This window comes from Physeter macrocephalus, chromosome 15 (assembly GCF_002837175.3).
Source record: "Physeter macrocephalus isolate SW-GA chromosome 15, ASM283717v5, whole genome shotgun sequence".
Lineage (NCBI taxonomy): Eukaryota > Metazoa > Chordata > Mammalia > Artiodactyla > Physeteridae > Physeter > Physeter macrocephalus.
Genome location: NC_041228.1, coordinates 51,130,517 through 51,153,199, shown reverse-complemented (window position 1 = coordinate 51,153,199; position 22,683 = coordinate 51,130,517). Strand labels below are relative to the sequence as shown.

At 35.5% G+C, this 22,683-nt stretch overlaps 1 protein-coding gene and 1 non-coding gene across 5 annotated transcripts in view; both read left to right on the top strand.

Moving 5' to 3' along the window:
• WWP1 (WW domain containing E3 ubiquitin protein ligase 1) overlaps window positions 1-22,683 on the top strand; it is a 122,277-nt gene that overhangs the window by 32,768 nt on the left and 66,826 nt on the right. For 2 of the 4 annotated variants that reach the window (XM_007116438.4, XM_028500410.2), the window contains exons 3-7: window positions 709-799; window positions 9,897-10,035; window positions 10,678-10,802; window positions 19,924-20,061; window positions 20,161-20,227. In XM_007116438.4, the coding sequence (XP_007116500.1) occupies window positions 730-799; window positions 9,897-10,035; window positions 10,678-10,802; window positions 19,924-20,061; window positions 20,161-20,227 (539 nt within the window). In that variant the 5' untranslated portion in view covers window positions 709-729. Of the gene's footprint in view, window positions 1-708; window positions 800-9,896; window positions 10,036-10,677; window positions 10,803-19,923; window positions 20,062-20,137; window positions 20,228-22,683 lie in introns of those variants that run through there. The other 2 variants (XM_028500411.2, XM_028500413.2) reach the window with 2 other exon arrangements.
• Window positions 5,616-5,725, top strand: LOC112065850 (U6 spliceosomal RNA). The gene has a single exon (XR_002892271.1). It is a non-coding gene; the product is annotated as a U6 spliceosomal RNA (small nuclear RNA).

Here is a 22,683-nt window from a genome sequence, read left to right as displayed (position 1 = left end):
TGCCATGCAGAAGAAAGCTGCTTTGTATTTTATTTAAAAAGTAAAAATTGGGTGGAGCAGTGAAATAGAACTTGAAAAAAATTATCTGTAAAAAGAAACATGCAGGATTTACTGGGGACATGGCAACTTAATGTAATATATAAACCTGCTCTAGGTACTGTATTTAAAGATTATGATAAAGGACATTGTTGGGACAGGTGATGAAATTATAGTATGTGGACTGTATATTAGATAATAATAATGTACTAGTTAAGTTCCTGAATTCTATTATTGTATTGTTATTTAAGAGAATATTTTTATTCATAGGAAATACATACTAAAGTATTAAAGAGTAAAGGGACAGTTTACTTAGGTGGTTCAGGTACTAAATAAATAATGTATAATATATAATATGTAAAAATAAACATATAAAAATTATGTATTTGTTTGATTTATAAATCAACACATGACCCTGGATTCTTAGTACCATCATTTATTTTGTTGCTCAAGTTGACCCAGATATGGTTACTTAGCCATATTCTCTTGTAATTCTTACAATAATACTAAGTCTTAATTTTAAATGGAGGACAGCTGTGGCTATATCAACATGTGATGGGTTGAAAATATTCTATTAAGTATGGTTTCTTAGTTAATTCAAGTAAACAGTGTTAATCATATTGAAAATTATAATCTCTAGTCTAATATATGAATAAATTAACTTTTTTGTAGGTTTAAGCTGAATTTTGGGACATGGCCACTGCTTCACCAAGGTCTGATATTAGTAATAATGACAGTGGAAGGTTACAGTTACAGGTAACTGGTAAGTTATTTTCACAGTAATTTAAAATAGTAGTTCCTTGATGAAACTTTCTTTTTAATACCTAATTCAGCAGACTTATTTCATAAGTATATTTTCTTTTAGATTCATGCCATGGTGTATTTGTTGCAATAGGCCTCAAAGCTAGAAACCCTCTGAAAATATTTTATGTATTCAGTAAGTATTTATTGAACCTGTGCTGGATGCAGAGAAGCTATATCCTCTGGTGGTGGGAGAATTTGTGTATTGGAATAAATTCCTTTGAGCTGGTCCTTAAATGATTATTAGGATGGAGAAGGATGCTAAAAGCCTTTTTTCATCCATTTAAGCTATTCATTCAATCATTGGGCAAATATTTGTTAAGTGGAATTCTATATATGAAAACACAAGGCCCTAGTACTCCAGCAACTTACTATAGAATGTTGAGACAGGTTTGTTTTGCATGGACAGTTACCATGCGAAGTGATCATTAACTGGATGCAATGAGAACTTAGAGGAAAGTGTCATAGGTCTGCTTGGGATTGGAGATGGCCTATAGATCGAGGAGAATAGGGTAAGAGAAAGACTCACGGAGGGTAACACTTTGACTCTTGTAGGAGGGATCAGAGTTCATCTCAAATTAGATTGGCAGCTAAAAGCATGAGAGAGAGAGGGAACTGCATATGTAAAAGCATGAAAGAGCCTTTTTTTAGGTGACTTCAGATAATTTATTTTAGCTAGTTGGAATAATGATTCAAGGAGTGGTCCTTAAACCAGCAATTTTACTAGTAGAAATTTATTTTGCAGGTATTTATATTATTTATTTATGCATAAAATAATGTCCATATAAAATGTATGTATATAGTTTTTATATATATAGTTTATATATAAATATCTACAAGATAAATTAGTAAAAGTAACAGAGAGAGAGAGTGAGAGAGAGTTTTTAATAGCAAAAGACTGACAGTGGAATTCTAGGTAACAATGACATGAAATAAATGAATACGTGTACCGGTAGGAGCCAAGTTCTAAGATAATATTGTTAAGTGAAAGAGCAAGGTGTGGAATAGTGTGTTTAGTATGTGACCATATGGATGTGAAAAAGGAGGGGTGTTTGTATGTGCCTCTATGCTTATAACATTAGAAATAATATTTGCCTTAGGAGGGGCAGGATTGAGCTTAGAATAAGAAGGAGATATACTGTAATTCCCATGGTACTCATTACTGTGAGGTCAGTTGTTTCTAGGAGTTTTCAGTGAACAGAGCTAGGAAATGTTTATTGTCTTAGAAAGCAAAAAACAAATCCTGAGTTCATGCTGATATTTGCAATTCAAAATAATAGCTATAGCCTCTAAGTAACCATTTTCCACTAAAAGGAGAAAAAAGTTATTTTTACTTCATTTGACTTTATATTTCTATCTCTTTTCTCTTAACCTCAGAATTTTAATTCTAAATGTCGTTAACACAGTTATATCTGTTTTATCCTAACATACACAGAATAGCAATGTTAAAATTACCAAAAGTGACAGGCCCACTCATCAGTTTTAAGATTTCTTTGTGAGCTTCCCCTCCTTAGGATGGATGTATAGTCAGAGTACCGTGTTTCAAAGTAACTTAATTTTCCATTTGGTTATGCCACCAACTGGATTAGTTAGATTCACTGCTTTCAGTTATTTATTTTTAATTTAATTTTGTTTTATCACCATATAAAGCATTTATACAGTTCTGGAGTCAAAATTATTAAATTAAGGTATATTTGGAGAAGTCTGGCCACTTTATCCCATTCCTCCCCCATCTCTCCCTTGCCCTTTTGGTAAACATTTTTATTAGTTTTCATTTATCCTTCCATTTCTTCTTTTTGAAAATATAAGCAGATATGCGCAGTGTATGTATTCGCATCTCTCCTCCCAACCCTCTAGTTCTTAGCACCTAGTTTCTGCACCTTGCTTTTCTTCATTTAACAGTAATATCCTGGAGTAATATCCATAGCAGGGTATTCCATACACCTTTTTATCATTACACAGCACGCTATTGACTAGATATACCAAAATTAATTCAGCTAGCCCCCTATTGATGGATATTGGGTTCCGTCTTTTGTTATTGCAGATAGTGCTATGCTACTGTAAAGAGCTTCGTGCGAATGTCATTTCTTATTTTTGCTCATGTGTCATTAGGATAGAATCCTAGAATGAGATTGCTGGGTCAGAGAGTAAGCACGTGTAATAATGTCAATCACAGTTGATCCCTGAACCACAGGGTTTATGGGTGCTGACTCCTGTGCAGTTGAAAATCCGTGTGTAACTTTACAGTCAGCCCTCAGTATCCATGGTTGCACACCCGTGGATTCAACCAGCTGCTGATCGTGTAGTACTGCGGTATGTCCTTATTTTTAAAAACCCTGTGGTGGCGCAGTGGTTGAGAGTCCGCCTGCCGATGCAGGGCACACGGGTTCGTGCCCCGGTCCAGGAAGATCCCACATGCCGCAGAGCGGCTGGGCCCGTGAGCCATGGCCGCTGAGCCTGCGCGTCCGGAGCCTGTGCTCTGCAACGGGAGAGGCCACAACAGTGAGAGGCCCGCGTACCGCAAAAAAAAAAAAAAAAAAAAAAAAAATCTAGGTGAAATTCATTCCTATATTCATTGATCAAACAAACCATCATAGAGACCCAGAAAAAAACAAAACAAAAACCCTGCGTGTAAGTGGATCTACGCAGTTCAAACCCCTGTTCGTCAAAGGCCAGCTGTGTTGCCAAGTTCCTCTCCATAGGATCTGTACTATTTCTGTGTTCCCACCAGCTGTCTATGAGAGTGCCTGTTTTCCTATAGCCTCATCAAGATATGCTGTCAGGCATGTTGACAGTTAGGTCAGAAGTGGTATCGTAAGTGTCATTTTATTTATTTTTTATTTATTTATTTATTTTTTTGTGGTATGCGGGCCTCCCTCTGCTGCGGCCTCTCCCGTTGCGGAGCACAGGCTCCGGACGCGCAGGCTCAGCGGCCATGGCTCACGGGCCCAGCCGCTCTGCGGCATGTGGGATCCTCCCAGACCGGGGCACGAACCCGGTTCCCCTGCATCGGCAGGCGGACGCGCAACCACTGCGCCACCAGGGAAGCCCGTAAGTGTCATTTTAAATATCATTTCTCTCATTATAAGTGAGGTTGAGCCATGTTTAAGGGATATTTGTATTTAGTTTTCTGTGAACTGAGAACTTACATATTTTGAAGCAATTCCCTGGTGATTCTGATGTGTATTGCACTTAAGAACCAGTTATAAGTGTAATTTCTAATACTTCGGCTTTGCTCTGCATAAGCTTAGAGCCATATATTTGGTTACAGTGTTGCTTGTGCAGGACCTGTGGCCTACATATCTGAGGTGTGACTTTCTTCCTGTTCTTTACCTAATGTATGAGTACTTAATTGAAGTAGCAAAGACCTGATCTAGCTGATTTGAGCCAAAAGGCAACTTATAGAGAAGGTATCAGCGTAGCTAATAGAATCACCGGAAGTCTAGAGAACCAATTGGAAAATAGATATGGACCAAAGGAATGTAATTAGCCAAGATAGTGCCTCCACAGTATTTATCATTTCGCGTATCAGTTATTATTCTCCTTTGAAATACAGTGATGCTCTTGGGAAACCAAACTTGGACCTGTGCTAAATGGCACCAGGTTTTAGTGCCTTGCTTTTCCTCTCTTCTCTTTTCCTTGCCTTTGCCTTTCTTTCATTTTGTTGATCTAGTTTTTTAAATTACAAAACACCTTAAAATCCACAGTCTTATTGATCTAACAGTACCTTGTGTAATAAATATGTACTCCAGTTTTACCAAGGAAGCAACTGAGAATCAGATTAAATGCCTTCCGTTAGTAATAAGAAACCAACCAAGGTCTTAGGTTGTTGCTCCTTTTATTAGGTAACAGTGACCTCCATATTGATTTTTCTTTATTTTTAAAATTATCAGATAGTACCAGAATTAAGGTCCCCTCTGCTTTTGCAGTCTGGCAGGTCATGGTCTATAAACTGAGACACTCTATTAGCTTATATATTTTTATTCTTATTTCTGTTCTTAACCCATATCTGATTGGCAGCAACAGACAAGAATAAGAATATCGGTCATGGAAGCAGGAAAACTATAACAGAAAAATGCCAAAGCGAAAACTACCTACCATAACATGCTATAACGTGTACCATAGAGAAGCGCCTGTACTTAAGAGTTAATAGTACACAGAAGTGTATCATCTTCATTAGTCTAGATTTCAGGCTTTCTACAGGAAAGTGACAGAAACAAAGTGTGCAAGATGGATAAGAAGATAAGATTTGAGATTGAAAAACTAATGGGCTGTTATATTGACATTTATAATTTTTTAACTATAGTGTCTTATAGTACCTTAATAGTTTAATTTTTAAATTAAAAAATGTAACGATATATATCATATTTTTTGTATGAGTGTTGTGAATTATGGGTTTAACTTTATTCTTTTCAAACGCTTCCGCATTTATGGAATAATGTATCTTTTCCCATTGATTTGAAATGCTACCATTATTATGTATTAACACCATTCTCATGTACTAACATCTTATTTGTTCTTTTCTTTTCACCTCTGCCCTTATAGCACAGTCAGGCTGTTTTAATTATTTTCATTTCACAGTACTTTTAAGAAATACATTGGGGGGGAAATCTATTATTACTTTGCATTTTAAAATATGCCTTTATTATTCTCTAATTTTCTTTACATTTCATTTGTATTTTAGAGTTTTCTTCCCTTTTCCTCTGTCCCCCCCCGCCCCCCGCCAAAATCCCAATATTAGTGTTTTCATTTAGGTCATTTAAAAATAATGTATTAAAGTGCTCGCTTCAGCAGCACGTATACTAAAAAAATTGGAACAATGTAAAGAAGATTAGCATGGCCCCTGCACAAGGATGACATGCAAATTCGTGAAGTGTTCCATATTTTTAGTTTATCACTTGTAACAAAGGTACCACTTTGGTAACGGGGAAGGCTGTGCGTATGTGGGAGCAGAGAGTTTATGAAAAATCCCCCTCAATTTTGCTGCCAACCTAAACTGCTCAAAAAATAAAGGTTTAAAGTAAAATGAAAAAAATAAAATGTATTAAATTGGCGATAATTAAAATCTTTCAGTGTTAAAATTTCCAAATCCAGGAATAATCATGTCATTCCCTTCAAGTTTTTTATGTTCATCAGTAAAGTTTTATAGTTATCTTCATGTATGTACATTTCTTATGTTTATTACTAGATTTTAGGGGGGTGGTATTATTATGAATGGGGTTGTTAAATTCAATTCTCACACATGCACAGAGGACTCTTCTTTTTCTGATAGATTTCCCATATTTATATAACCTTACAATAGAGGATATTCTGGTATAACACCAAAGGAAACTCATGAAATAGGAAAATAAAATCTATCTTATGTATTCCACTAATTAGAATTCTTATTTGAATTAATGAGGTTATCTTTTGGTTATTTTAAATCATAGTATTCTTGTTATTTATTATATATGCACATTTTTGCCAGCATGTTATGAATTCCTTGTGAGATTAAAAATTAGCTTTTAAAAATTACTTTCCTTACCCTGCCAGCATCTGGTATTATTGAAGACTGTGCCAATTAAAAATATACAATGGATATATTTTGAATATGTCTGCAATTAACTCAGAAGAGTTAATACTATACAGTAATTCATAATAGTTATAGAGTAATAGTCACAATTGTTGGGTGCTAGGCATTCACTGATAATAATGGTACTTTGGATCCCTTCAGTCACCAGTCCTAAGAATCAGGTACTGTTTATTGTTCCCCTATTTTTCAGATGAGAAAATTGAGGGTCAGGGAGGTTAATTGACTTACTTAAAGTCAGACGTCTAGCCAAGTGGCAGCATTAAAATATGAACCCAGATGTGTCCAACACTTTTTAAGACTATTTTTTTAAGAGCAGCTTTGGAACCACAGCAAAATTGAGAGGAAAGTACAGAGATATCCAGATATGCCAGCCCCCACACATGCATAGCCTCCCCCATTATCAACATCCCTCACCAGAGTGCTACATTCATTACAAGTGATGAACCTACATAGTCACCCTAAGTTCATAGTTTACATTAGGGTGCACACTTGGTGGCGTACATTCTGTGGGTTTGGACAAAAGTATAATGACATGTATCCATCATTATAGTGTTATACAAAGTACTTTCACTGCCCTAAAAATCCTCTGTGCTCCATCTATTCATCCCTCACTCATGCTTCCGCAGTCCCTAGCAACCGCTGATCTTTATACTGTCTTCATAGTTTTGCCTTTTCCAAAATGTTATATAATTGGAATCATGAAAGATACAGCCTTTTCAGATTGGCTTTTTTCACTTAGTATTATGCATTTAAATTTTCTCCATGTCTCTCCATGACTTGATGGCTTATTTCTTTTTAGCAGTGAATGATATTCCATTGTTTGGATATACCAGTCATTTATCCATTCACCTACTGAAGAACATCTTGGTTACTTAGAAGTTTTGGCAGTTATATAAATAAAATTGCTATAAATATCCGCGTGGAGGTTTTTGTGTGGACATAAGTTTTCAGCTCCTTTGGGTAAATACCAAGGAGTGCAATTATTGGATCATATGGTAAGCCTATGTTTAGTTTTTAAGAAACCGTCAAACTGTCTTCCGAAGTGGCTGAACCATTTTGCATCCCCACCAGTGATGAATAAGAGTTCCTGTTGCTCCACATCCTCCCCAGCATTTGGTGTGGTCACTGTTCCAGATTTTGACCATTGTAATAGGTGTGTGATGGTATCTCATTGTTGTTTTAATTTATATTTCCCTGATGACATATGATGTTGAGCTTTTCATATGCTTATCCATATATCTTCTTTGGTGAGGTGTCTGTTAGGGTCTTTGGCCCATGGGGTTGTTTTCTTATTGTTGACTTTTAAGAGTTCTTTATGTTTTTCTGACAGTAGTTCTTTATCAGATACGTCTTTTGCAAATATTTTCTCCCTGCCTGTGGCTTGCGTTTTCACTCTTGACATTGTCTTTCATAGCGCAGAAGTTTTGAATTTTAATGAAGTGCACCTGATTGGATATTTCTTTCATGGATCATGCCTTTGGTGTTGTATCTAAAACGGCATCCATTGCCATACCCAGGGTCATCTAAATTTTCTCCTGTGTTATCTTCTAGTTTTATAGCTTTGTGTTTTGCATTTAGGTCTATGATGCATTTTGAGTTAATTTTTATGAAGGGTATAAGGTCTGTGTTTAGATTTATTTGTTTGCATGTGGATGTCGAGTTGTTCCAGCACCATTTATTGAAAAGATATCCTGTGCTTTTAACACCATCCAATAGTGCCTTCCCCTTCTTCCCCTTCTTCTAGTGTGTAGACGAGTCTTGCATATACTGAGGAAATGACTTTTATTTGGAGTGAAGAACTTTGATTGGGGGATTTCTTGGGAGAGGTCTGTGCCTTCTGTCACTTCAATGGTGTTGAATTTAGTGCAGTTTGGAACAGAGAAGGATGGAAGTGAGTTTTGCCAAGACCCTGATAGTAACACTTCAGACATAACATTGAACACTTTTTTATTGCTTTATGTTGCCAGTACTTAAGTAGAGTATTTCCTTTGAATTTTTTCCTGTTCTTCAAATGTGAATTAAGGACTATTGTATTTCAAATACTCTACTTCTGCTGCAGTGTTTTTCATATCATATTTTGGTGATTTATTTGTGTGACTACTGATTTACATTACTGTTTGCTAACAGTAGAATGGAAGCTTACAGCAGCTTGTTTATGTTCATATTCTTAACATAGAGTACACATATGGCATGGAGGGGGCTTTCTCCTTTCTCATCTCAGACCCACAGTGTTCATAGGTAGTTGATTATAGATGTGATCTTGATAAGTTCTTATTACTACTTAGTACTTTGCCCTGCAAGTATGTATTCCCCATTTGAATTAGTAGTTGTAAAAATTATTTAAAAATCAGATGCTTAGCCTAAATTAAACAAGTCTTCCTCCAAGTCAGGTAAATTCAGTTTAAAATTCACTTTCTGTAAAGGGTTATTATGATTAACTTCTAGTGACATTTTGATTTTAAAGTTTTTCTTTGAAAAGGCAGATACCTCCTCCTTTTTTCGAAATCAACTTTCTAGGAAAAGCGTTTTTTAAAAAATTGCCGAAGTTTATGTAATTTCAGATAGGTAAGTTATGAATTCTACCTGGCAGAGAAGTTGATAGGCAAATTGAATCTCAAGACACTTCCCTTTCTCTTGATGCTTGATGCAGTTCAGTATTAAGTTCAAATGGTTGGCAAGGATGTGGAGAAATCAGAACTCTTATACACTGCTGCTGGGTATGTAAAATGGTACAGCCACTGTGGAAAATAGCCTGGCAGTTATTCAACAGAGTTACCATATGACCTAGCAATTCCACTCCTAGGTATATGCCAAGAAAATGAAAACATACGTCCACACAAAAACTTGTACGTGAATGTTTATAGCAGTATTATACACAGTAGCCAAAAAGTGGAAACAACAACCCAAATGTCTATATCAGCTGCTGAGTGGATAAATAAAAAGTGGTATGCCTATACAGTGGAATATTATTTGTCAATAAAATGAATGAAAATACTGATACATACTACAACATGGATGAACTTTGAAAGTACGCTAAGTGAAAGAAGCCAGTCACAAAAGACCATTTCATTTATATGAAATGTCCGGAATAGGCAAATTTATAGAGACAGAGTAGGTTAGTAGTTGCCTAGGGCTGGTGGGGAGGAGGTGGGATGGAATAGGAGGGTGACTGCTTAATGATATGGGATTTCTTTGGGGGGTAATGAATATGTTTTAAAATTGCTTGTGGTGATGGTTGCACAACTCTGTGAATATATTAAAACTATTGTGCAGTTTAAATGGGTGAATTATATGCTATGTGAATTATTTCAATAAAACTGTTAAAAGTCAGATGGTTCTCGGGCATTAACAGTAGCCCTTTTCTATTGTTTCTTCATCCTGCCAGTGAAAATAGTTTGAGTTGCACAAGACGCACAATTCCATTTTTATTGATTTATACTACTTTATGGCTAAATATATTCACCAGTGATTATCATGTTTCTGTTAGTTTCTAGTGCCAAACTAAAAAGAAAAAAGAACTGGTTTGGAACAGCAATATATACAGAAGTAGTTGTAGATGGAGAAAGTAAGAAAACAGCAAAATCCAGTAGTTCTTCTAATCCAAAATGGGATGAACAGCTAACTGTGTAAGTATCTGGTATATAAAGAATGCAAAATTTTCAAAAGAGAGTGTGCTTCTTGGAATGTTTTTCTTTTGGTGTTGTGTTTTGGTTTTTTTTGGTAAGATGACTTCAGAGTAAGGAATGCTATTTTTTAGTGTGACTAGACAATTTTAAGTATGAAAAAAATTTTGGTTTATTTTATTTTATTTAGAAATGAAGCATAATGGTCCTTGTTTTTGCTTTACAAACTAATGTTTTCCATATAGCGATATTTTTTCTTATTGTCTTATAAATAGGGCAGAAAATCATTTGGCATTTCTGAAATATAATGTTATAAATTTGTGTATAGTAAAAGTGTTATAACCAATGCAATCAGCTGTCTTTAATCTTTAGGTATTAGTTCGAGTAGAAATTGTGTTATTTTGAAGTCTTAATAAGACTTTTGATGTATTGCTGGTGTTTTGGTTTGTTAATTACAAAAACTTTTAATCTGGGTATTAAAGTCCTAATGTACTTGAGAGTAAATATTTGTTTTTATTTATCATTCAGGTAGTTTACTATTTCATATAATATTTTTTCCTCAAATAAACTGAATGCATGGCTTTTTCAAAATTATTGAAGTAAATCGTACTCTCCTGTATATTTGTTATAATTTTACCCTTACAGAAATGTGACCCCACAGACTACATTGGAATTTCGAGTTTGGAGTCATCACACTTTAAAAGCAGATGCTTTATTAGGAAGAGCGACAATAGATTTGAAGCAAGCTCTGTTAATACACAACAGAAAATGTAAGTTTTTTTGTTCTAGTCTTTGTTTCTTTAAAAGTTCATTTTAGACACTTTGAAAATATTCTGAAGTCCAAAAGCAAAAAAAAAAACGTTTTGTATTTATAAAGGAGGACTTCATTTATTGCCTATGATTGCTTTTAGGTTTATAGCATTATATGAAATAGGAAATATTTACCCTGGCATTTCTCTATCCAACAAATTTATACAAAATAATCCCAGCCATCCATGAGTATACCCGGCTATCAGTGACCATCAGTGATTTATTGTATACTTAAAGACTTGAAAAAAATGATCATTATCTGAACCTACTCTACTTTGTTTCTTGGCTAATAACAATTTTGTTTGTACAAAATAAATTCTAACTCTTAAATTTTCTTTTTTCATTATCTAACTAGTTCATTTTAGAAAATATGGAGAATATAGAAAATCACAGAGGAATATAAAAATTATCTGTAATTTTTACTATCCAAGGATAACCATTCCCAATAATTTGGTCTCTCATTCATAGACGTAAATTTTTTTTTCTTCTTTGTATCTACTGGTTTATCCTCTTCTTTTTTTCATTTAAAAATATAATATGAGCGTTATGTTTCCATCATATTAAATTTTTCTAGTGTGAGGATTCTTAAAGTAGTTTAAACTTCAATTATTTGTAAACTCCCTATCATGGTATGCAAAAACTTGGGGATATATACATGTATTTCTGATTCTGAGGAGAGAGTTCATTGCTTTTATCAAATTCTCAATATACTGTGTGATCCAAAGAATATTAAAAACTGGACTCCTAGTTTATGATTTAACTAATTTATTATTTGATATTTTGGTTTCTAATAGTTCACTCAAACTAATACCACTCTAAATCTTTATGTTTATCTTATTTCCTTAGAAATTTTCTTACTGCTAACAGATGTGCTAGGTTAAGGGTTAAAATGCTAATTTTTAAGATAAGTTAATTTTTTTAAAGTTTTTTCTGTTTTTAACAAAAAAAAATTCATGTGTAACTGAAAAATCTGTTTTTGATGTAGTTTTTGGACATAAAGAGTTATGAGTCAAGAAAATGTAAAAGCCACACTAGTTTTTATGTACAGTGATTTTTTTTTTTTTTAAATATTCTTTTAAGCACTGAAAGTTTAATTCCCTGCTATGTCATGGCTTTTGGTCATTCAGTTCATCTTGGTTACAGAAATAAGTAATAGGTCTTGTAAACATACAGTACCTTGCTTGGTCTGATGGTGGCTGGATTTGTACTTTTTTCCGGGCTGTATGACATTATTGGTATAAATGTCATACCTCAGTTAATATGTTATTTCAGAACTGATTATTTGGTTTCAACTATTTATATGCTATTTCTGCTCTGGATTAAGCTTTTGCATGGGACCTCTTTTCTAGTACAAAAGTTATTTCTCATAATCTCACAACCCAGAGATAATGAGTGCTAATATTTTGATGAATTTTTGTCTACATGTAGTATGTGTATAATAATCGAGATCATACTCAGTTTCATGTTCTTCTTAGCTCTCAGTGTTATATCATGTGCATTTCTCTGTGTAATTCAGTGGTATTCTTTAAAGCTAATATAGTAGTTTCATAATATTTTATCACAAACTGTAATTTTTAAACCATGCTCCTACTGTTGCCACTTAGATTGTTTCCAAATCTGTTACATTAGACTGTACTGAACCTTCATAACAAAGATTATAATATTTATCTGCCAAAGTAATTTTGTAGGAAGGTTGTAATGTCTATATACTTGGAAATGAATCTCATAAATTGTATAAACTTAAAGCTGTCTCTCATGATTTAATTGAGCAGAATATACTCAGAGGAAAAATAAAATTTTATAAGCATTCATGCGTGTCTGAAGTCAGTGGCTTCAGAAATTGTAGTAGCAGCATCTTATACACCTTAGGCAGTCAGTAATTTTTTTTTCTTTTTTTGAAAATTGAAAAGTGTATTAGTTTTCCAGGGCTGCCATACCAAAATACCACAGACTGGGTCGCCTAAACCAGGGGTCCCCAACCCCTGGGCCACGGACCAGTAGCTGTCCGTGGCCTCTTAGGAACCGGGCCTCACAGCAGGAGGTGAGTGGCGGACGAGCGAACGTAGCTTCACCTGCCGCTCCCCATGGCTCGCATTACTGCCTGGACCATCCCCCCACCCCCACCCCACCCCCCCAGTCCGTGGAAAAACTGTCTTCCATGAAACTGGTCCCTGGTGCCAAAAAGGTTGGGGACCGTTGGCCTAAACAACAGAAATGTACTTTCTCACAGTTCTGGAAGCTAGAAGTCTGAGATCAAGGTGTTGACAGGGTTGGTTTCTTCAGAAGACTCTCTTCTTTGCTTGTAGATAGCCATCTTTGCCTTATATCGTCACATGGTCTTCCCTGTGTGTGTAACCATGTCCAAATTTCCTGTTCTTAAAAGGACACCAGTCATATTGGATTAGGGCCACTGTGATGACCTCGTTTTAACTTAATTATCTCTTTAAAGATCGTGTCTCCAGATAAAGTCACCTTCTGAGGTACCAGAGGTTAGGACTTAAACATATGATAAACATATGAATGGGATGGGGTTGGGGGACACACAATTCAGCCTATAACAAAAGGGAAGTAAATTAATTTCAAAAATTTAAAGCTGTGATAGAATCACAGTGCTTTAAAGGCAGACTTAAATGCCATTGGGCATTAATCCCAGTCACTCATTTCATTGATTAAATAAATTAATCTAAGTGAATTGCTCAAGCAAGAAGTAATTGCAGTTTTGACTAGAGCACAGGTTTTCTTATTCTTAGTTGCTTAATTCTGAATAGAAGTAATGGGAAGTTAACCTGGTTCTAGACAACCTGTAGAATTTATAAATGTACTAATAATTGATAAAATCCTTGGTTGTCTTTGATTCAGCCTCTTGGTTTAGCACTTGGACATGTCCCACTTCAAATTTATGAGGGTAATTTCTTCCTATACTCAGGGCCTTGACATTTTTTTCTCATAAGTTCATGTTTTTATGTATCCCTTCTCCTGATATATTTGGGGTAAGGGCAGAGGATTAATTCATTTGAATAGGTTTTTTTTTTCTGAATATATTTACTTTCAGCCTTCGTGGTATAGTATGAATTGTTACAGTCATCCGTAGCCTTAAATAAAATTCTCAACTAATCCAACATAAAACCATCTGTATTTTCCTGTAAAAATCCAACTGCAGCTTACTAGGGAAGTTCTTTCGCTTCTTCACATTTAAATCCTAGGGAGCCTTCAAGTCCTTAACCTTCATTTGTTTTGTGTAATAAGCCTAGTTGGATGGCGTCCAAACCCATGCAATCCTCTGATACATTGTCTCAGAACTTCTGTGGATTTAACCCATCATTTGCACCTCAGCCTTTAGTTAGTTATGTGTTGGGATCACTTGAACACTGTTCTAAATTATGGAAATTATTTCATTGGCTTTGCAGAAATATGTGGTATTTTTAGCTCTTTTTCTTTATGTCAGTAGCGTTAGATACTGATATATGAGGTATATTTCTTCCTCTCAAACCTACTATGTCTTAAATTGCAAAGGAAAAATCCTTCTGTTGTCAAAGAAAAAGCCAAACACTAGTGGTAAGGACATATTTTAATCAGTAATATACTTTTGCAATAAGGAAGAGGGTCCAGCTTGATCTGAACTCAGCTTCAGTTTATACAGAGGTAATTGGGCCTTTCAAAGGAAGAATGAGGGAGTAGAGAGAGGGGTGAGTGGAAGCTAAGTGGAGTTAGGGAAGTGAAAAATTACAAGAGTTGATCAGTGTGAATGCAGTTAGGCCAGCTTTCTCTATTATTTAGAATTTTATTCTCCCACAGAGACTAAGACCGACTAAGACCTATCCTTCCTCATGATTACATTTCAGACAATAGCTTTCAGGTCCCTGAGTAGGAGACACATATACATCTTAAAGGGACAGAGGAAGGATCCACCATTATAAGCCGTTTTAATAAATGCTTTTAGAAAGGGTGGCCTGTCACAGGTGTTGCCTTGATCAAACAGTAAATTCTTCCAAGGTAGGAGAGGGTCTCCTTGAGTTGTTAGAAGTCTTTTAACTTTGGGGAGAGTAGGGTGGATAAAATCTTTTTTGCTGAGAGTTTGCAGTTTTTATGGGCCAAGGTTGAGGCCTAGTGGAGAAGGTGGCTCAGAGGAGCCTGAAATGAATTTGGGCCAGGAGAAAATCTTTGTCATCATATTCATGGGTGAACAGTGTAAGAGTAGTGTAGCTAATTCCAAGGTTGAAGTGAATACAGAACTTCATTTTATATTTCAATTTTGAAACTGACATAGCCACTTTAAACATTCCAGAGAGGAGTCAGATGGCTGCCTTTCAAACACTGGAATTACACTGTTTTTTTTTTTTATTTTTAAATTTTTTATGGTGTTAGTAGCTTTTGTCAACAAAGTATTTTGAAATCCATTAAAATCACTTCAAGTTGAATTATGTCCAAAATGATTTACAGTGAAAATTATCTCTTTACATTAAATGGTAGGGAAACAGAGCAGAGAAATGTGTCATTTATGATAGAAGACAGAACATAGTCAAATTGAAGTTTATTAAAGCAGTTGCTTTTAGCCTTATTTACTTAGTCACTACTGGTTATTTGTTTAGTTTACTAAGTCTTAAGTTCTCTTTTTTTTTTTTTTTTTGTGGTATGCGGGCCTCCCCCTGCTGTGGCCTCTTCCATTGCGGAGCACAGGCTCCGGACGCGCAGGCCCAGCGGCCATGGCTCACGGGCCCAGCCGCTCCGCGACATGTGGGATCACAAACTAAGATATTTTAAGCCAAGGTTTTGAACAAACAGTTTTTTCATTACTGGTGATAAATGCATTTCTGTTCTTTAGAAAGATTTTTAGGATTGAAATTACTAGGTGAAGGGGAATGAACAGTTTTAAGCCTCTAGCTATGCATTGCTGTCTAGTTGCTTTCCTGAAAAGTTATAATAATTTGTACACAAAATGTAGCATCTGAGAGTGCCCATTTGGAAATATATGCGCCACTAATAGATTTTTAAAAAATGTATATTTTTCTTACCAGAGTATTTCTTTAACTATTAGTAGAGTCAGATGTTTATTGATCATTCATATTTCATCATTTGTGATTGTCATGTTCTTTGTACACTTTTTATTGATTTCTTTTTTTTCCTCACTGATTTATAAAAAAGCTCTTAGTTTTTTCTCCCAATCATTTGCCTCTATTTTTTGTCCCCAGTTTTGATTTATAGAAGTTTAATATTATTTCAGTCATTAAAGTTTACTCATTTTCCACTGTTATTATTCTCAAAGCATCCTTTCCAGTCCTTATATTTAACAGTTATCTATTTTCTTCCACATTTTTTACTTTATTTTTACTTTAATTTCTTTTGTAAATTCTGAAATTTATTTTGTTACATGATAGCAGATGGGAACCTAACACATTGACTCATAGTATGATATAATGGAAAGACTTAGGATTCAGAAGACCTGGTTATTCTTGAGATTGTTACTTACAAGCTTTTGTAACCTAATGTACTCGTTCTTTTCTAAAATTCTGTTATAATCATATTTATGTGTATGTTTGCCAGCCTCCAAAGTGACCCTTATACATTCCTACCTTCTGCTATTTTGTACATTTGTGTAGTCCCCTCCCACATTGAAACAGAGATAGAATATGCGGAAGTAATAGTATATGACCTCCAAGACTTGGTCAGTGAAGACATTTCAGTTTTTGCCCTGGTCTTTTAGATTACTCACTCCAGGAAGAAAGTCACCACTGTGAAGACTCTCGACAGGTCTGTAGAGGGGCCCAAGTGGAGAGGAACTGAGGCTTCTTCTCATCAGTCAGTCCCAAATTGTCAGCTCTGTGTACGAGCCACCCTTTAGGCAGATTTTTCCACCCCTCCCAAATTCCTGGCCCACAGAAACTGTGAGCAGTATTAAGTGGCTATTGTTATTTTAAGTGACTGAATTTTAGGATAATTTGTTACTTAGCAGTAGATAATACTGTGTGCAAGAAAAAAATAGCTTCAGAATGTGACTCTGAGTTAAATCTAATTCTGTAAAATGCCTTGAAAACCAAGATTTTTGAAGATCTCTTGTTTTCTGTGGGGACAGAAAGAGTGTGTGTTTTTGACAAGTCCGTGATTAAAGAATAAATTGTCTAGTCATATATGTAGCTTCCTAGAAACTCAGGTTCAGACTGTTCTTTTCCCCAATTAAAACTAAGGAAGAACGTCCAGGAGGTAGGAAATAATCAGCTACTGCCTTGTAAGTTTCCTGAGGATGGCTCTATCTTAATAGTTTATTTTAAATTTTATTAAGCACCTACCTTCTGTCAGGTACTGAGGATAATCACTGAATTAGCTGAATAAGATCTCTGCTCTGTTGGAGACTTCACTTTAGTTGGGGGGATGGACCCCGCTGCCCCCCCACCCCAATTCTGGTGGTAAGTCCATTGAAGGAAATAAGTGGAGTAACGGTAGGGAGGAGGTCTACTTTAGGCTGGTCAGGGTTTATCCTGCTTTCCCAGAGTGCACTATCTGGCACACACTAGGCAATCACATATTGAATGGATGAATATGTCTGAGTTGGCTTGTTTATACTGTAATAGAGTAATACCCTCATATTCCAGCTCCCCCCCCCAACACACACATAGAGAGAATTATTTATGTGATAGTCCTCCCAATTTTATGACTCAGAAATGTTATATCCCAATCTTCCATGTTATAATTGTGAAAGGCTAGATGTTGTGAACAACCTCCCACTGCAGAACAGTTAGGTCCTGGATAGGACGAGTTTCTGTGACATTGATAAGTTTTGCAAAGAGGCAGGGCTGGTCTCCAAGGGCCCTCTTCTTCCAAAAAAAAAAAAAAATAGGCAAAACCTTATGAACTAGAGTTAGATTAGTGGATGATGCTGATAGCACTTTTGGTTGACAGCGAGCTAGGGGAGCTGAGCTTAGACTCCTGTAGTCTTGACTCTTGGGGTGCCCTCACACCACTGAAAGAATAAGAAACTGACCCCGCCTGTACTGAAGCCCAAAGATTACCCTTAGATTAATATCAGAAAATGAACTCACCATCAATGATTACAATTTGTAAGAAGCCACGCATAAGCAGAGGTTGGCAAACATTTTCTGTAAAGGACCAGATATTTAGGCTTTGCAGGTCATATAATCTCTGTTGCACCTATTCGGCTCTTCCATTGTAGTTGGAAAGCAGCCATAGAAAATATGTACGTGAATGAGCATGGCTGTGTTCAAATAAAACCTTATTTCCAAAAGCAGGTAATGGGCCAGATTTGGCCTATGGTCTATAGTTTGCTGGCCCCTGGATTCATTGATATCCAAAGCAGGATGATAAAGAGGAGGTCATGCTTTCATCAAAGTGAAATGCATGACACCAAAGACCAAAAAAAGCAGCTATGGAGAAAAACAGGTCATTTGCAAAGATTTGTAAATCAGGCTTACATAATTAGCAGCAATAGGATCAGATGGTGGAAAAATATCTTCAAAGAGTTAAGAGATCATTATCAATACAAAGTTGGCATGCCCAACAAATCTTTCAGGATGAGACTCCAAACGTTTACAGATTTTTAAAAAATGAGAGAATTTACCACCAAGAGACCTACTTTAAAGTGATTTTGAAAGGCTATTCTTTTTTTTTTTTAATTTTTATTGGAGTATGGTTGATCTACAATGTAGTGTTAGTTTCAGGTGTACAGCAAAGTGAATATATATATCCACTCTTTTTTAGATTCTTTTCCCATATAGGCCATTCTTTAAGAATCTACTCAAAGCCTATTGAGTAAAAGCCTATTCTTTAAGAATCTACTCAAATAGCTAAATATTTTAGGAACGAGAGCTAAACCTCCAAATTCCAGATACTTTAAATAGAGAAAGGTGACAAAAATGAAATAGAATGGTGGTCAATATAGTTTTCTTCAGACATAGATTATTAGAATCTAGATAAAACAAATTCATGCTTTTGTAGGGTTGGGTTTTTTTTTTTTGGTACTTTAATATTAATATTTCCTCTAGTTTCTCTGTTTTTATTAATGTTGATTTTGTGATGTGGAGTGGAAATGAGGTTTATAGTGGTGAAAATGGTTGGGGTAGGTCTTCTACAAGGTTTTGTTTATTACATGGTTCTTAAATTTTTTGCAACGAATTCCTGTCTAATGTTTAGCTGTTACAGATTTTTTTTTTTTCTTGTATTTTCTGTTCTTGGGTAATTAGTCAATGTGTTTGTGCTAGACATTTCGTAAATGAAAAAAAAAAACCAACAAACTTGTTAAATATAGGAGGGACCAAAGTCAAGGACATAATCTAAGAAGAAATATGTTTCATGATTTCAGAAGTGAAGATCAGAATGAAGTAACTGGCCTCATTTTGGATAGTAATGGGATCACTAATACTTTTGATATGTATTCTGTGGGATAGGAGAAGTTGAAGCAAAATGACTTGGAGTTTAAGTAAGAATTAGATATCCTAATAATAGGAAGAAATATTTGGCCTTATATGAAAAAGAAATAATAAACTATTACCATTTATTGAGCACTTACTGTGTGTCAGATGTGGTGCTAAGAACTTTCTCTGTGGCTTTGCATTTGGACCTTATGACTTTTCCTTTAGTTTGATGCTTCTATCATCTCCATTTTGTAATGAGGAAACTGAGGCTTTAAGTAGCTTGACTTCTTACTCAAATACAGCTAGAAGTTCCTGAGCTGGAATTAAGAACCAAACCCCCTGACTCTCCTGCAGAAATTTTGCCTTAACGACAAGTCTTATGTGGTACCTTGGGCCAAAGAGCAAGTTTAGTCAATTGCTGAGCTTATTATTCTAGATATATTTGTATATTCTCAGAGGTTTATACTGTGCAAAGGGGCAATTAAAGATGATATTGAAAGTATGTGGTAGAGGGAAAGGAGTTATTCAACTAGGTGAGAAAGGAAGTGATTCTGGTGTAGTAGAGAAGGGACTATAGATAAAAACACAAATAATTCTTTCCACATGTAGCTGTCAAGCACTGAATTAGAGTAATTCTTGCTATGTAGTTTTGATTTCTAAAACATATTTTTGTATATAACAAAAGTGTTTAAATTAGGTTTGTTTTTTTTCCCCCTAGTGGAAAGAGTGAAAGAACAATTAAAACTTTCCTTGGAAACCAAGAATGGTGTTGTGCAAACTGGTGAATTAACAGTTGTGCTTGATGGACTGGTGATTGAGCAAGAAAATAGAACAAACTGCAGCTCATCTCCAAACAGTAAGCTAATAACTTCATGTGTTTTCAAAATTTGAAGGAAAAAAAAAAAAACAGCAAGTAGTATATAAAAACCTAGTGTCTTTCTTTTTTGTCATTCAGTGGAAATACAGCAAAATGGTGATGCCTTACATGAAAATGGAGACCCTTCGGCAAGGACAACCACCAGGTAGAATGTTTTATTTTAGTATTTGTGACAAAGTAATGTAACATTTCCCACATATGAAGTTTTTAGCCTTAGTTTAGAGTTTGCCATAGAATTTAAAAGCTGATATCTAAGCATATCATTTGGTTGAATTCTTATCAAGGTAGTTTTTAGAAAAATAACAGCTTTAATGAGATAATACACATATCATAAGGATGACATGTATATTTCACTGGTTTTTAGTTAACAGAGTTGGGTAACCATCACTGCTGTCTAATTTCAGAACATTCTTACCATCTTCAAAAAGAAACTCTGTACACATGAACATTCTCTCTCCATCCCTCTTTCCTCCCAGCTCCTGGCAGCCACTAATCTTCTGTCTCAGTGGATTTGCCTGTTCTGGCCATTTCTTGTAAATGGTATCATATAATATATGATCTTCTGTTACTGGCTTCTTTTACTTAGCATAAGGTTCATCCATGTTGTAGCAAGTGTCAGAACTTCATTCTTTTTTATTGGAAATGGCTTTTAAAAATCTGTATTTAGGCATATTTTATCAGTAAATAGAGTCAGATAATGTGGGAAAATGGTTATCTTATTGCTGTCTGAATTGGCAGCTTCCTGTAGAAGATAGATGGTGCACAGATTGCGGTCTCCCCTCAGAGATCATCCTGCCATCTCTCTGATTCCCATACGTTCACATTTGACGACAGTTAATAGAGACTTCCTGTTTGAAATAATTTGTATTAGAATAAAAGCATGTAATAGCTCAAATATAGTGGAATGAACACCTGAAAATATGAAAATATATTGCTGTGAAATTGACTTGTTGCATTTGAAAAAGCATGCCGGTATATGACAAAGTGTGACTTTTATTAATCTACAGTTACTAATATTACTCCTAAATTGCCATTAAATGATTTTCACAGAGCACTTGCACAGATCAGTATGTCTTCTGAATATATATTTGGCTTAAATTTATTTAGTATCCGCATTATAATTTACACTGAGAAAATTCAAGACTGAAAGGGTACAACAGGTAGATTAAAATGCATTAGCGTGTGTGCATGTATATATATGTACATATATATATTTGTTCTTAATAATTTTTGAAATATAATTTTAGATGGGTAAAGGAGCTTGAATCACTACCAACCTAAAACCTAATATTGTTTATTGTATAGTAACACATTTTGAATCAAAGATTAGTTCTACAGCACCAGGAGAACTTGAGTTGGGTTCTTTTACTTGGACTGCCAGATCACTGATCCTTGCTGGGTGGCTTGGGAGGGGTGTACATATCAGAATCACTTGGGAAATTTTTCAAAACTTTACCTGCCTGAAGTTCCTCAACACATCTCATTCCAAATATATAGGTGACAAGAGAAAGTATCGTTTATCATCCAGATACTTACTGAGTGCCTGTTTGGTGCCAGACATTAGTCCAGGTGCTAAGGATACAGTCCTGTTCCTGTGAAATTTTCATTCTGGTGGGGTAGAGATAGTTAGTAAACAAGTGAAGAAATAAATTAGCTAATTGGAGGTAGCGATAAGAACTATGAAGTCATTGAAACACAGGACAGGGTGACAGGAATGTAAAGGAGCCTGTTTTTTTTTTTTGCGGTACGCGGGCCTCGCACTGTTGTGGCCTCTCCCGTTGCGGAGCACAGGCTCCGGACGCGCAGGCTCAGCGGCCATGGCTCACGGGCCCAGCTGCTCCGCGGCCTGTGGGATCTTCCCGGACCGGGGCATGAACTCGTGTCCCCTGCATCGGCAGGCGGACTCTCAACCACTGCACCACCAGGGAAGCCCAAGGAGCCTGTTTTAAAGAGAAATGTCAGGGGATCATCTCTGAGGAAGTGCCATTCGAGCTAAAAGTAAAAGGCCGAAAATGTACCATCCATGGAAAGATTTCAGGGAAGAGCATTCCAGACAGAGGAAATAACAAGTAAAAAGACCCTATTTCTAGTTAATTTATGCTCTGCAGACTCTTCTAACTCTAGAATATATTTAACCTTTCTTTGATAATCTTCTGAGTCATTATAATTTTACTCCCTGTATCTAATAATTTATAATAAACATTTGAAGACTTTTCAGCATGATTTTCATATAAAATTAATTTACTAGTATATGTGCTGCAAGGTGGGCAAGGAAGAACTTGGAGAGAAAAAGATCAGAGAGATAGATGGGTTGGGACAACTGAGATGTGATCTGATTTATATTTTTTTAAAAATTAAGGCTGCTCTCTGGAGAAGAGATACAGGGTGACCTGTGTATGTGGAAAAGCTCTCTTGGTCACTTACATGGTATCGCCTAACTCCCTGGCAAAATGTTTGACTTTGTAGTTGTAGATATATTTATTTCTTTATTTGCAGTAATGAATACACTGTAAATTTTTCTAACTCTGGGATATAATATTTAGCTTTTTCTGATCATCATGTACTCATTATTTTAGTGCTGGTTCTTAATAACTTGTGATC